Below are 16263 nucleotides of genomic sequence, written 5' to 3'. Positions count from 1 at the left end.
TTTTGGACTGTGGGAGGAAACCGGAGCACCCGGAGGAAACCCACGCAAACAGAGAGAGACTGTGCAAACTCCACACAGACAGTTGCCTGAGGCAGGAATTGAACCTGGGAATCTGGCAACTGTTGAATAGTTTTCAGGTTGTGATAGATTTTTGCTAAGCAAAGGAATGAAAAGTTATCAAAGGAAAGCAGAAATGCAAATTTGAGGCTTCAATCAGATTAACCGTGATCTTGTTGAATGGGAGAGCAGAGTCAAGAGGCCTACACTTGCCCCTAACTTGTATGAGTTGATTTTTATTTTCACGAAATTGAAAAAAATCACAGCTGATTATAGAGTCAAACCCCATCGACATTTATCTAGTAATTTCTTTTAGCTACAGTCAAAGTGTACCCTTAAATATACCAACATGAAGTTCCTAATTGCCACATGAGGCATTTTGTGTTCTTTGATCTAGTTTTTTGGGGAGAGTCCAGAACAAATGCTACAGTATTTGTGAAAACATCATGGAATGATACTTTCTTCTTTCATGCTGGTTCACACTTCTATTTCCTCTTTGCGGACGTTCTTTAGATAAAACTCAGATTGTCAAATTGACAACCCTACTTTATGAAGGCTGGTAAAGGTTATAAATACTACATGTATAGCTAATCTAAAACTAGTGAACAGGAGTCATAGAACATTACAGTGCAGTACAGGCCCTTCGGCCCTCAATGGAACCAATCTGAAGCCCATCTATCCTACATTATTTCATAGCACAGTCCATAGCACAAACTTGTTTTTCATTGGATAGTATTTGAACCAGCAAATAATAACTTGTTAGTTAAAGAGATAGTTTGTAATCTAGATTTGTCTGGTTATTTAATCCCAAGGCTAATATCTAAGTTGTGAGTCATCTCACCAGAATTCGCCATCATTCTTAAGGTCGGTACCAATTTTTTTACGTTCCTTCTTGCTAATCTTCTGCCACTCCTTAGAACTAGAAAAAAGAAAGTGTTTATGAATTCCAATTGCAATACATTTTCTATCAGGACTACTGCTTACATATTTTTACAATTTCATCAAAATTTGATGTCGGAACAATTTCTCTGGCTCTGCTAATGTGCAGAAAGATTTGAATATTTCACAGAATATGAAACAAAGGTTAATCCAGAAAGGGAAAAGGAACATGACCTGGTTATAAAACTTCTTGGTGGAGCTTCTGAAAGTAATGGGGAGATGACAAGGAAAAATTGCTGCATATCGGAGTTCTGCATTTGGAGAAGAAGCATAGGAAGTGAAAAAAGTGGTCATGGTTGGTGGAGCAAATGAATGAGGGAACAAAAATTAGGCCAATGCTACACAAATGGAAGGGGGGTGGGGTGGGTGGCTGGTGCAGAGATGTAGAAGGAGGAGATTGCTGAAGTGGATTAGATAATAGAAGGCAAGGTGAATATATTGATTAGATTCCCAACAGTATGCAAACAGACCCTTTGGCCCAATAAGTCCACACTGACACACTCCGAAGAGTTACCTACCCAGACCCCTTCCCCTACATTTACCCCTGACTAATGCACCTAACACTATGTGCAATTTAGCATGGCCAATTCACCTGGCCTGCATATCTATGGATTGTGGGAGGAAACTGGAGCACCCAGAGGAAACCCACGCAGACACAGGGAGAATGTACAAACTCTGCACAGACTGTCACTTGAGGGAGGAATCAAACTTGGGTCCCTGGCCAAGTGAAGTAGCAGACCTAACCACTGAGCCACCGTGCCACCCTAAGTCCCAAAGAACATTAAAGTCCATTTTCTCTGGTATAGAAAGATAATGGAGCAGGATGATGGGAGTTGGTGGAGCAGAGAATCAGGACTGGAAATGGAGTGAACTATACTTTGTAGCAATTGATACAGAAACTTCTGAGGAAACCAGGCTTGATGTAACAAAATTTATGTGACTTTCTTAACTCAGAAAAAAAAATCCAAGAGAATGGGGAACAATTAGGTAGAGGAAAATGAGGTCTTACACATTCCAGCTGGATTTGTTGATGGGCAGTTAAACCAGTTGTGTGCCAGGTATGTTCAAATCAATGCTGGGAATTGAGGGAGTAAAGGTGAGGGCGATATCAAGTAAAAGCAGCCAGATAGTGAAAGACCAAATATTTTACTGGATTGAGGCCATTATAGGAAGTAGATGTGAAGTGATAGATTAGATCTACAATGAAATGCTATGGAAAAAGCTTGATTAGCTTGTAGGCTTCTTTTAGCAAAGGGATGATGCAAGGAAGGAATTAAATGATGGCGCAAAGATAAAAGTAGGATTCTTGGTGATGGAATGGATGTGGAAAATGAAACAAAAGTTTAAGTCTGAGCGGTCCACCAAGATTCTGCACAACCTTCCTTTCCTGAGGCAGCAGGTAGGGATGCTGATGGATTTGGGGCTAATTTTCTGAAGCAGGAATGTACTGGCATCAGTTCAGCCGGTGAATGTTTCCAGCTTTCAGGCAGGTACTTATCGAGGATAGTAATGTCCATGCAGATCACAGAGAAGCTGAACATGTTAATGTGATCTGTTATCAGAATGGAAGTGATTCTAGGTACGGTTACCAAAGACTGTCATTTAAATGAAGATGATGATAAGGCTAAATGTGCAGCACTGTGATATATACTCAAGCAGTGACTAAACAGACCTGGAAGGAAAAGCCAATCAATGGCTGGCTGTCTCAAGCAGAACTATGAGGAGGAATGACACCAGACATGGGTAAGATGAGATAGATGCGGGGTTAACAATGCAGTTGATGGTCCTGTCATGTGCAAAGGACCGTGAGCCATGTATTTATAGTCAGATGATTTTCATTGTATTTGGTTATTAATTTTATAAAGACAAACAATGGATTTCTTTTTCTCCAGGTCTGGTCTCTCAGTTATATCATCATTTTCTATTCATACTGTGGTGAATTGATTTTGGGTTAAACACAAGAAGAGTTTTCTGTAAACGTGGTTTGTTAATCTTCTGCACATTGATTCGAGTCAGAGAAAATTAATCCAAAAGAAGGTAGGAGGCAATATGACCTTTTCAAACTTGCATAAAGCCCAATGCACAAATGCTTCAGCTGTTAGATTTCATTCATGGATCTGCATCAGATTATTACTTACTTATCACTCCATGGGCCCAACCACTCGCCTTTACCCCAAGGGTTCCTCAATCTGATCATAGACAGTTTGTCTGCTGTGTTGCCCAGTCGAACCTTCTGCACTTTTGTCACTGAATATGAATGATCAGCCCTCAATCCTTGCAACTTGCTTATTTCCAGAATGCTGACAGGTTCCATCTGCTGAAACACAATAGAACTGTGTTCTTTACAATTTGGCTGAAAAGCTGGGTCTTAGTCACTCAAACAGTAATCTTGAAATGGTACTTGCAGCTTCAAAATTTAAAATCAATTGTAGCCAAGTGTAATATATTTTAAATACAAAATAAACAAATGTCATTATAAAGAAGCATTGTATTTTTGTCTACATTACTTATATGCAATAATTTTGTTTACTGAATTTAAGTTATCTCAAGTTCCTTGATCAAAGGAAACATACTCAGCAAGTCAAGCAAAACAGCTTTCAGAAATTACTTTAGTTACTGAATCTATCCTGACCCTACAAATCTCGTCAAAGATATCTGACAGACCATCACCACAGAGATTTTTAATAGCAAATTCACTGGACAGAAATATATTATAATGGTAATATTTACATGTTCAGTGTAGATCTACCCATTAATTTCTCACATTTGAATGTACGTCCTTTACCTAAAACAACAGCTCTGTGCACTGCACTCTTTTCTTTTAGTGATCTTTCGAACCTTGGGTGCTAATTGGCTTGATATCCTATGAAATGTTCCTGAATGCTTCCTGCACATGGACTAAAGTAAAATCCCAGTCAACCCAAAGGATTGAACTATTTCACCTTATACACAGTGGGGCACTAATTTGCAAATGTGTGACTTCATTTTAAGGATCCAACATGCAGACATTTTCTGTACTTTGAAACGATTATTTTAAATTGTCCTGCATTGTGCTCTAACTTGCGTACAAATTGACTTGCAAACAGATTCAACTACAAAACATGTTCACAACTCAGGGACTACATGTGTATGCTGTACAGATTCATTGTCTTAAACAAGTCAGCTAAATTTAAAAATAAATATTAATCCTTACACAAGAAAATCACAGCATATTTTTGTCATGTCTTGGCTCCTCCCTCAAAGCTATATCTAAAGTTTGATAAATTTATATAAATTGCAATATACGTATCACCTTATACTGAAGAGCTGATAATGACTGCAACTATTAAAATCCTTATGATTGGATTAAGGGGATGCCACTAATGTAACTTCTATAACTGGTGATTTACCAATCATACTTCCACAACCATGAGATCAATATACTATAAGCCAACTTTTTAAATTAGTTCCAAATCCTTTTTTTGCCGCAGCACCACTATATAGTTCCATGATGGCAAATCTCTGTTAAAGCAGATCACTCGCAGCAACATAAATGACTTACACAACTGCTCTTCACAGCAACGTGACTGAATGTGGAATCTTCAAAGTATGGGTGATGGAGGAGAAGGCAAACTTATGTGTGACTGTTGTCAAGGCAAAGTATGGTGGCTTCAAATTTGCTCAATTCAATTTGTATTGGAAAATGGCGGATTTTAGTTAACGACTTCTAGAATTCTTTTAAAATGTGATTGATTTATGTATTTTTTAATATATTTCAAGATTGTTGATGCAGTGCCTTCAAATATCTATTGCACGGTGCTTGCTGAAAAAGGTATTTTGTCTTCGTATTAACTTGCAGCAGGATGAGTGTGTGGTCCTTTCTGTGAGTGGGATGTCTACTATATTTCTAGACTAAGAAACCCAGGAGTCCAATTCAATTTAGACTGGAAGGAAATACTTTTCAGTTGAGTTATTTCTTTATGTCTCATTTCTCTGTGACCACATATTGGGTTTCTTAATGGTGCTACAAGGCCAAATCTGTTTATATGAGGCCAGATGCTTTGTGAATATTATGCCAAATATTTGTTTCAAAAACAAAAACAGAAATTGTTGGAAAAGCTCAGCAGACCTGGCAGCATCTGTGAAGACGACTCAAAGTTAATGTTTTGGGTCCAGCAACCCTTCGGTTCCAAATATTTGTTTGTTGATTATGACAGAAACTTTTTTTTCTAAATTACGGTAATATATACGAGACAATAAGTTGAGAAATACAGCAGTAAATCACTTTAATTAATGTTTCACCTGAAAATCAGGGCTTCCTGATCAGATGATGGAGTCTAAACAGGAGAGCTAAGAATTCTACGGGGACAGTTCTTGGTGGTGGTATGCAGGTTAATGTTGAATTTTAAGGAAGCACACTATTAGAATTGTAAAACCAAGTATTCCTTATCCTTGACATACTTGAACACTTTTAATGCAATTCAAAATCATTTACTTTTTTGGGTGTGCAAGCTTCCACCTAAAATTTGAAAGCATTTCAAGGTTACCCAACATAAATCCCCAGAGCTTGATGACCTACATCCCAGAGTGTTTAAAAAAGTGACCTTACAAATAATGGATACATTGGTGGGAAACGTTTAAGATTCTATAAACTCTAGAGCAGTTCCTGGATTTGGGGGTAGCCAATGAAACCCCAATACTTTAAAAAGAAGGGAAAGTGAGAAAGCAGGTAATTATAGAGTGGTTAGTTGATACAACATAGATATTAGGGAAAATACAGGAGTCCATTAGATTAGATCCCCCTACAGTGTGGAAATAGGCCCTTTGGCCTAACAAGTCCACACTGACCCTCCAAAAGTGTAACCCACCCAGACCCATTTCCCTCTGACTAATGCACCTAACACTATGGGCAATTTAGCATGGCCAATTCACCTAACCTGCACATCTTTGGATTGTGGGAGTAAACTGGAACACCCAGAGGAAAGACATGGGGAGAATGTGCAAACTCCACACAGACAATCACCCAAGGCTGGAATTGAACCTGGATCCCTGGTGCTGTGAGGCAGCAGTGTTAACCACTGAGCCACCGTGCTGTCCCTAAAAGATAAAAGATTATCTTATAAAAGATTGAATAGCAGAACATTGGAAAACAGTGAGAGGATTAGGCAGAGTTAGTATAATGTACAAAAGGAAAATCATGCTTGAAAAATCTATTGGAATATTTTGAGGTTGTAACCAGTAAAGTTGATAAGAGGGAGACACTGGAAGTGGTTTACTTGGACTTTCAGAAGGCATTCAGTAAGGTCCCATTTAAGGGATTAGCGTGTAAAATTAAAGTGCATGCGGCCAAGCATAGCGTGCTAGCGTGGTTAGACAACTGGTTGGCAGACAGGAAATAAAGATTAGGAATGAATGGGTCTTTTTCTGATTTGCAGGCAGCGACTAGTAGGATACTGCATGGAATGTTGGTGAATGTGAGGTTATCCACTTTGGAAGTAAAAATAGTAGGTCAGAATATTATTTAAATGGTGAAAGATTGCAGCGTGCTGTTGTGCAGAGGGACTTAGGGGTGCTCGTACATGAATCACTAAAGTTGATTTGCAGGTGCAACGAGTAATCAGGAAGGCAAATGGCATATTGGCTTTCAATGTTTAAGAGATTGAATTTAAGAGCAGAGAGATTCTGCTGCTATTGTACAAAAAGTGTTGGTGAGGCTGCACCTGGAGTATTGTGCTCAGTTCTGGTCTCCTTACTTGAGGAAGGATATACTGTCTTTGGAGAGGTTGCAGAGGAGGTTCACCAGGTTGGTTCCAGAGATAAGGGGGTGACACGATGAGGAGAGGTTAAGCCGTCTGGGACTGTACTTGCTAGAATTAAAAGAATGAAAGGGGATCTTATAGAAACATATAAAATTATGAAAGAGATGTTGGCAAGCAAGTTGTTTCTGCTGGTGGGTGAGACTAGGACTAGGGGAAATGGCCTCAAGATTTAGGAGAGAGATGAGGAGAAACTGCTTTTCCCACAGAGTAGTGAACCTATGGAATTCTCTCCCCAAGGAAGCAGTAGAGGCATCTTCATTAAATATATTCAAGACACAATTGGATAGATTTTTGCATGTTAAGGGAATTAAGGGTTATGGGGATAATGCAGGTAAGAGGGGCTGAGACAATGGATAGTTCAGCCATGATCTTAATGAATAGTGGAGTTGGCTCAACAGACCAAATGGCTACTCCTGCTTGTATTACTATGAACAATGTTAGACACAAGCTATTTACAAAATATACTAATTATTTAGATGAGGGAACTCAATGTAATATCTCCGTCTTTGCAGATGACACAAAACCAAGTGTGAGGGTGAACTGTGTTTCATTGTAATTTGGACAAGTTGAGGGAGTGGGAAGTTTAATAAAGATAAATAGGAGTTCCCACTTTAGTAGCAAAAACAGGAAGGCAGATTGTTATCTGAATGACAGATGATTGGGCAAAGTGGTGGCACATTGAGACCTGGGTGTCACTGAAAGTAAGCGTGCAGGTGCAGCAGGCAGTGAAAAAGGCAAATGGTACTTTGGCCTTCGTAGCGAACACAGCAGCAGGGTTGTCTTGCTGCAGTTGTACAGGGCATTAGTGAGACCACAACTGGACTATTGTGTAGTTTTGGTCTCCTTATCTATGGAACGATGTTCTGGTTATGGAGGGAGTGCAACAAAGGTTTACCAGACTGAGTCCTGGTTTGGCAGAACTGACATGTACAGAGAGACTAGGTCAGTTAGCACTGTATTCCCAGCAGTTTAGAAGGGGGATTCTCATAGAAACCTACAAAGGACTAGCAGAGTAAATGCAGGCAGGGCACTCCTGATGACCAGGCAGTCCAGAACCAGGACTCATCTAAACGTATTGGATCAGCCATATAGGCCTGAGATCAAGAGAATACTGAGCCTGTGGAATACTGTGCCACAGCAACTCCTTTGAGGCTAAAATATTGAATGCTTTCAAGAAGGAGTTAGATATAATTCTTGGGGGTTAAAGAGATCAAAAGGTATCAGGAGAAAGTGGGAAGAGGTCCCGAGTTGAATGATCAGCTGCGATCATATCGAATGACAGAGCAGGCTTGAAAGGCTGAAAGGCCTACTTCTGCTCCCTGTATGTAGACAGGCAGGAGGCTGGAAGAGCACAGACAGCATCAGGAGATGGAGAAGTCGACGTTTCGGGTGTAAGCCTTCTTCAGGAGTGGGGGGGGTGGGTGTAGGGGGAGCTGCAGATAAAGGGGTGGTGGGGGCAAAGTCTGCCAAAGTGGGGATAGGTGAAGACAGGTAGAGGGTATGAGTTGGTTGGTTAATGGGAGGAATGAATCCAGTTGGTGGTAGACAGGAGTGAAAGGGATGGGGAAGGGTTGAGAAAGGAGTTGGGGGATGACAAGGGAGGTTAGTTGAAAGCAGAGTCCTCTAGGCTGGAGGGTGCCCAGGCGGAAGATGAGGTATTGTTCCTTCAATTTACAGTTTGGTTCATTGTGGCAATGGAGGAGGCAGAGGATGTTCCCTAACTTTATATTTGGTCTCTCCATTGTAGAGAAGACCACATCAGGAGCACCTGATACATTAAACTAGGTTGGAGGAGAGGCAGGTGAACCTCTATCTCACTTGAAAGGACTGTTTGTGGCCCTGGATGGAGGTGAGGGAGTGGTGTATTGGCAGGTTTTGCACCTTTTCCGATTGCAGGGCAAGGTACCGGAGGGTTTGAGGCGGGTTGATGGGGAGACCTTATTTGTCTGTTCCAATGGTTTAGAGCTCTCATGCAAGATTCAAGCTCAGAAGAATACCCCTTACTGCACTGAGGTTTCTGTTATAGCAGAGGATACAGATTTCAGACTCTTGCTTACTATTTAAATGTACGGTTTCTGAATTTTGACATCATTAGCATTGTCCCACATGCAGATGAAATCCCCTTTGTTGATACTTCATGAGGGAGAAATTAGTTTGCCTAGTGTTACTTCTAGTCATTGATATTATTGAAGACCATGCGGAATTAGGTAAGCAAATTTTTTCACCTGCTCTCCTTTTTTGGGATGCTTAATAGTTAAAGTTTCCTCTGCTCTTCCTCGACAATGCATGTTGATTCAAATTAAGAATCTTTGCACCAGTGTGAGATTTCTGCCAGTTCTACAATCTCACAGTGATCTTTTTGAGTGGCATTGATCATCTTAGTGTCAACGCTATTGACACATGGGCACAAAAAACAAACATTGATATATCCAATAAAAAAGTTATCACAATGGACAAGAACCAAATGGAACTCTTGGTTTGGAGCTGAAAGAATAATATTTCAACCCATTTTGTGACTCCAAAACTCTTTTCAAGAATATTCAGATCAGTCCATTGTTATATCACGAAATAAAATGCTCATTTTAGTCACAGAGTCCCTTCTCTTTACTTTTGTGAAAAAGATAGGACTCTGTATGGGGAAGCAGTCTGCATTATATCTTACACTGTAGTTCAGCATACAACATATAACATGCATTGGTTCAAGCTATACTGCAGTGAGATGATGTGACTGCTTTAGTCATGGAGTGAGGCAGAATGGAGAGACGTACATGGATAGAACAGCTGATTAGCCCTCCTCGATTGTACACTTTCAACAGCTTTTCAAACAGGTTGTGCCTTTGGATACTGTCTTTTGTGTTTTTGACCTCAATGCTCTCTGCTACTGAGCCAGTGAAATCAACGATTGCATCACCTGTGTTGCCTCCATCCAGGGCTTCATAGCATCCTGCCAGCCTGTAGGTTAAAATAAAACACAATCCATTTCACATCAAACTACCACATGCTGTTTTGTAGAGACTAGGGACCAACAACTAAATAATTGGATGCACATTCAAATATACCACATAAAAACCGAAAGAACTACAGGTGCTGTAAATCAGAAACAAAAACAGAAATTGCTGGCAAAGCTCAGCAGGTCTGGCAGCATCTGTAGAGAGAAATCAGAGTTCACATTTTGGGTTGAGTGATCCTCAGAACTGATGGCAGTTAGGAAAATGGTGGCTTATGTGCCTAAGATATGGTTGGGGAGGGGTTAAGGAATAAATGATAGATGGGAATACAGCCCAGTTGGACAAAAGGTGTGGATGACAATCTGGCTAGAAGGGTGAATAGCTATTAGTGGCTAACAATGGGTTATGTGTAATAGTAAACTATATGATAACAAGATTTGGTGTGTGGGGTTCGGGGTAAGGATATGGGAGAGTTCAAGCCCTAAAGTAATTGAAGTTGAGATCTTCAGGGTCCCCAAGTGGAAAATTAGGTGCTGTTCTTCCAACTTACACAGAGCTTCGCTGGAGCACCGCAGCAAGCCTGAGACAGAAATATTGGCCACGGAACATGGTAGTGTGTTGAAGATATACGCAGTAAATGTGGGCGGTTTACAAGTTTACAAATCTTCATTACTACCCATAAACAGAGGCATCGCCTTCATTGGATAATGAAAATCATTGGATGATCTGAAGTTCCCAGATTTTGATTGATTCAACATTTATGAGACAGCAAAAATGAAGACAAGTGTAACAAAAATATCAAAATATATTTTAAATAGCTTTAGGTCTTACACAAATTCCTGTGAAAAATCTGGAGGTTAGTTTGAGCATGGATAATGATGGTTCTACTTCAGCACTGAATTTATTATGCATTCCACATTAAAAATAGTGATGTAGACAACACAATAAGTTTGTTAACTGGCAGTCTCTGATAAAGCTCACATATATTAATTTGTCTGGTGCACGTTGAAATATGATATGCTTGCGTCAAAAGCAATATAGGTTAAAGCAAGTTTATATTTTCGAATGATATAAAACTTGGTAATGGAATTTAAAGGATCCCATGAAATTTTACAGCCCCAGAATGTCCCAAACTTTTATTCCTGCTGAGTAGATGCTCTTGAAGTATGGTCACTATTACAAAGAAGGAAATATTAGTATATTGCTGAGAGTACAGAGAAAGAAACAGGCATCACTATTAGCATCATTCAGCACTACAGTTTAGCCATGGGATGGAAAAAGTGCCATAAGTACTTATTTAAGATCAGGAAGGAGGCTAGAAATGATAACAAGTAGAATGGTAGGATAACAAGTAATGAAGGTTTCACTGTAAACTTGTAAAATTAATCAGTTTCTATGATATAAACAAGATAGTGCATTGTAAAACACAAATTATGATTGGTATATGTGAGCTCAAATGATTTGTCTATCTTTTCTCCCAACTTTGTTTCCGAGTTCATGTACGCCCAATGGAGTGGTCTGCATTATGGGTAAAGTACTGGAATTGTTTGCCATTGCCTTCTGTGGAGTAGCTGACCAGGAAACCTCCCACATTTACTGCGTCTTTTTAGGTATACTGAAAGGATTTACATGTTGCTGGTCAACAGTTTGTTCCCATTACAGTAGACTTCCAAACAGTCTGGTGTGGGTAAGCAATGGTTTTGAATATGGAGTTTCTGTCCCAGAAGTAGAGATGTATCACTGTGCCACAAAACCTCCTACACCAATTGGTTTGCATATCAATAACAAACTTTCTCAGATACAAATTGAACAGGTTGATGTCAATTCTTTCAAGAATTATTGCAGAACACTCCAAAGTATCACAACAACCAAGCTAAATTAAGGTTAATCACTCTTGAATATGGAGCAAGTGATCAACTTTTATGATTGTCAAATTTCCCAGAGATTGCACTCCTGACCCAGGAGTGAAAGAGATGGGATGTTTTCCTGACACTATAAAGCCATCCTGAAAAAAAGTGTCTTGGAAGTTTGAAATTTCATTTTGGGACTGGTGGGAATTTCTTTTTTTGGAAGGCTGGCCAGATGACACTAGAACAAGCTGTGGACACAGATGGAGCACTAGGCCTGACTCCATGCATTGGTGCTGTACTGCTGTTCAATGAAAATGCAAAGATGTTAATGATGTCAATGCTGTCAGAATCTATTTCCCAGAGTTGAAATGTCTAATATAAGGGGGCATGCATTTAAGGGGAGGGGGAATGTTCAAAGGAGATATGAGGGGCAAGTATTTTGCACAGAGAGTGGTAGGAGTCTGGAATGCACTGCTAGAGTAGTGATGGAGCAGATATGATAGAGCATTTAAGAGACCTTTAGATAAGCACATGAATGTGCAAGGAATAGGGGGATATGGGCTATGGGAAGGCAGAAGGGATTAATCTAATTTGGCATCATGTTCAGCACAACATTGTGGGCTGAAAGCCCCATTCCAGTGCTGTACTCTATGTTATCATAGAATCCCTATAGTGTGGAAACAGGCCATTTGGCCCAACAAATCCATACTGACCATCTGAAGAGTAACCCACCCAGCTTCATTCCCCTACCCTACTATTCTACACATAGCCTGACTAATGTACCTAACCCACACTATGGGCAACTTAACATGGCCAATTCACCTAACCTGCGCATCTTTCGATTATGAGGGGAAACCGGAGCATCCAAAGCAAACCCATAAAGACATGGGGAGAATGTACAAACTTCACACAGACAGTTGCCCAAGATTGGCATCGAACCTGGGTCCCTGGTACTGTGAGGCAGCAGTGCTAACCACTGAGCCACCATGCTGTTCCCATTTTTTTAATGAAGAAATCGTTAGAATCCCATCCCCCTACTCTATTCCTGTAACCCTGAATTTGAGGCAGCAGTGCTAACCACTGAGCCACTGTGCTGCCCTTTGTTCTATGTTCTATTTCTATACTTTACATATTTCTATAATCTTACTTTGCATATGCCTTCTCCAGGAGAGCACTCCAGAACTCCTCTTTAGAACTAGAGTGACAAAACAGGAGCTTCTCATCCATTGTTGGAAGGCGATCATCGACCACAACATCAATCCACTCACCAAAGCGCCAAAATCGAAAGTGGAAGATGCCAGCATAATTATTTGGCTTTTTTGGGTTCCAGTCCTGTTTCTTCCAATCTGGAATTACCTGCAAATGACAACAGTAAAAGCATCAGGAAGAGGATTACCTTGTGCATATTCACAACATCATTTCAATGAGCAAACTCATGTGTAGGGGAGAAAGTGAGGACTGCAGATGCTGGAGATCAGAGTCAAGAGTCTGTTGCTGGAAAAGCACAGCAGGTCAGGCAACATCCTGATGAAGGGCTTATGCTCAAAACATCGATTTTCCTGCTCCTCAGATGCTACCTGACCTGGTGTGCTTTTCCAGCACCACACTCTCGAAACTGATCTGCAAGACTGTGTATGTGGGGGAAGAATGACAGAGTAGGCTAGATTTCTCTTTACAATCAAGATTTTAGGGCTCTTGAAGTGCAGTGGTAGTGTCTCTGTCTTTAAGACCAGGAGACCTGGGTTCCAGTCACATCAGCTCCAAGGTGTACAGTAATATGTCTGAAAAGGTTGCTTAGAAAATATTTAAAGCAGGACAGTGGGGAATATGGATATGAATCACGAGCACCTTGTCAACCCAACGCCAATCTCTTTCCACATGTAAGTCAGATGGGAGTGTGGGGGAATGTAGGTCCCTAGAAGAGTTCCTTGGCATCTTCTTCTGCTATAATCACTTCCGCAGGCTTCAGGCTATGATGGTGGTCTTTTCAGCACAGAGTTTAACAGCCAAGGACTGGTCAGCTCTTTGTTGGCAACAGGAAACCTGGCAGGCTGGCACTTGCTTCATATAAACGGGACTCCAAGCACAAGAAATGAATAAGGAACGAGGCAGAATTTGAGAGAAGCACAGCATTTAATAACCCCATTCTCCAGAATTGCAACAATACACATTCAATACCGAATGTGAGAGGAGAGAATGTACTGAGTAAAATGAAACAGGTTGATGGATGTGAGGAATTAATAATTTAAAACTAGTGATTGTGCCATCTAATAGAAATTTCTCCATAGTATATGAACACTACAAAAGATAAAAATCCTGCAACTTTTAAAGCACAATCTGACAAAACTAGAGCATTGGAAGTTTATCTTACTTTAAAAAGAAGTCAGAAAAATGTTTTACACAAAAGGTTGTGTTTAGTTGTAACAGTTCTGCTTAGATACTGTCAAAGTATCTAATTCAGTTGCAAATTTGCATTGATAATTTTACTATTGGGGAATAGATTTAATGGCCTCATTACTGGGAAATGTATAGAATTTGGATGCCTCTAATTAGTTATAACAATTAGTTATTTGGTCATGCAGAACATGAGGATTACTGAAAGACGACATTGTGTTGAAGCTTCTTCACCTCCATTCTTAGAAACATAGGAACAGGAATTGGCCATTCAGCCCCTGAGCCTGTCCCACAATTCAATGTGATCATGGCTAATCTGTGGTCTAATTCCAAGTACTTGCCTTTGGCCCTATATCCCAATTCAAAAGAAAAATTAATATTGATACTGCGTGAGAGGAGACTGCTGACCTTTGGTGAGTGATTTCTGATTGATAGAGGTGCCAGCATACAGATGTACCTATTAATGCTGATTCGCCATTAGTAGCTAGGTATTGTTCAAACTTTAATGCAGGCAAATTGACCCTGATTGGGACATCGCACTGAGAAATGAACCAGCAAATGATTAACTGTTTTGTTGAAAATTTTGTTAAAATAAAGGGCAGAGCATATGCATGTTCTTTCTGCCTTAAAATAATTTGTACCGGTGTATTCATTATGTGTAACCTCCAGTGCACACAACAAGTGCACCTCACAAGAAGGCAGACTGACTATCCTAAATTGGTTGTCAGTGTGATTCCTTGCACATTCAGGATTGATCGTCAAATGTTGTCCAATTACAGGATCACATCTAATGTTGGTCAAAATTGGTTCAGTGCATTTAGCAAAACTCTCAGAATCACCTACAATGAAATAAGAGAAGTAAGCATGTGGTAAAGCAATCCTGCTGGTGTCAAAAGTTTTAAAAATGATCAAGACATCAGAACTGATGAAAATGATACACCCTCACCTTTTGCCACAGATTGTCCCTCAGGGCTAAACAGGAACAAGCAGCCACAAACCAGCAATTCCCCAACTGTCCTTGATTCAGATCATGTGAACTGATTCCATCGACAAACAGCCGAGGAGATTCACACAGCTCCTAGGGAAAATTATTAAAACAGGAATTTAATCTTCAAAATGCCCAGATTTCATTCGAATTTACAGATTTTTGTGGAAAAAAATTGAAATGATGACGAGCAATTTGTCATGAATTTATAGAAAAGGCTAGAAATGTGAAACTGTGTGGGGAATAGGAATGGGAAGAAAGAATCCATATCATTAATTCAATGTCAAGAATTTTGAGTTTGGGACAAGATCAATTTATTTTAGAAAAAGGGCTCAACTATGACCTAAGGATAAAAAGTATGGCATTAAACTATCTCACAGCTTATATAAACTACCGTTGAAGTTGAGCTGGATTTTACATGCATCTGCTAAGTATGTTTTGGTGAGGTAGCATCAAAAACAGCCCAGACCACCATACCCCCACCCACCCCTTAGCTGATGCCAATATTACAGGCAATGTATGAGAATCCTATCCATCATATTTAAACTAATAATTAAGGGTGAATAAACTTGTTAGAAATTTAATTGACCCTAACATTACTTAGTCACAACCATGCTATGGTATAGTAATTCTAATCCCAGGTATTAAAATTAGATGATGAAATTTGAAAACCAATGCTCTATGCTTTGTCACTATTGTGACATCTCACAAGAAAGGAATGTAAACTAGCTTGTGTCTTCTTGTTTACTGTGAGTGTTCCATATTGGAATTAAACAGATACATTCAAATTCACTCCCTTCATCCAAGTCTGAGTTCATTTGGTTTAAGTTACATGCAGATGCATAGAAGTACACTATGTGAAGGCTGTCTTACAAAGGTAGACAATAGGAAAGTGGTGTTAGAGATGGACGGCTTGATAAAGCTGCTGAGATAATCTAGCTCAATATGGAATGGAAATTAGACCTGCATCTTTTAGTTTGTGTGGGACAAGTCTAACTGACACCTAAAATGGGGAGTTATGAACGGAAAATAAATTGAGACTGGCAAATGGCCCATGGTTACCTTATGAAGACAAGAGGAGCACTCTTGCTTCTTCTAGCTCCATGAAAATATAACATTGAGTCTGCTTGTGAAGCCTTCAGTGGTCCCTCTCAGGAATCCTTCTTTAGACCCCTCAACACCTTGCACACCAAGGCTGAATAACTCCATCCATTTGTGCCTGTGTTTGGTACTCTGATTTTACTGACCTTCATACTCTCTTCTCCCTTGAAGCATGGCATGACATTTTGAAG

The 16263-nt window shown here is 39.9% G+C and overlaps 1 protein-coding gene across 4 annotated transcripts in view; it reads right to left on the bottom strand.

Moving 5' to 3' along the window:
- Window positions 1-16263, bottom strand: part of LOC140495988 (calpain-5-like) — a 159473-nt gene that overhangs the window by 42878 nt on the left and 100332 nt on the right. Inside the window, exons 3-7 of one of the 4 annotated variants that reach the window (XM_072595371.1) lie at window positions 14933-15064; window positions 12740-12948; window positions 9563-9746; window positions 3135-3313; window positions 899-976 (exon numbers count right to left, since the gene is read on the bottom strand). In XM_072595371.1, coding sequence (XP_072451472.1) covers window positions 899-976; window positions 3135-3313; window positions 9563-9746; window positions 12740-12948; window positions 14933-15064 — 782 coding nt within the window. The remainder of the gene's footprint in view (window positions 1-898; window positions 977-3134; window positions 3314-9562; window positions 9747-12739; window positions 12949-14932; window positions 15065-16263) is intronic. The other 3 variants (XM_072595372.1, XM_072595374.1, XM_072595375.1) reach the window with 3 other exon arrangements.

The sequence above is a fragment of the Chiloscyllium punctatum genome, chromosome 25, assembly GCF_047496795.1.
Source record: "Chiloscyllium punctatum isolate Juve2018m chromosome 25, sChiPun1.3, whole genome shotgun sequence".
Classification (NCBI taxonomy): domain Eukaryota; kingdom Metazoa; phylum Chordata; class Chondrichthyes; order Orectolobiformes; family Hemiscylliidae; genus Chiloscyllium; species Chiloscyllium punctatum.
Note: the sequence above shows the minus strand (reverse complement) of the source record. Positions and strands in the feature narration are given on the sequence as shown.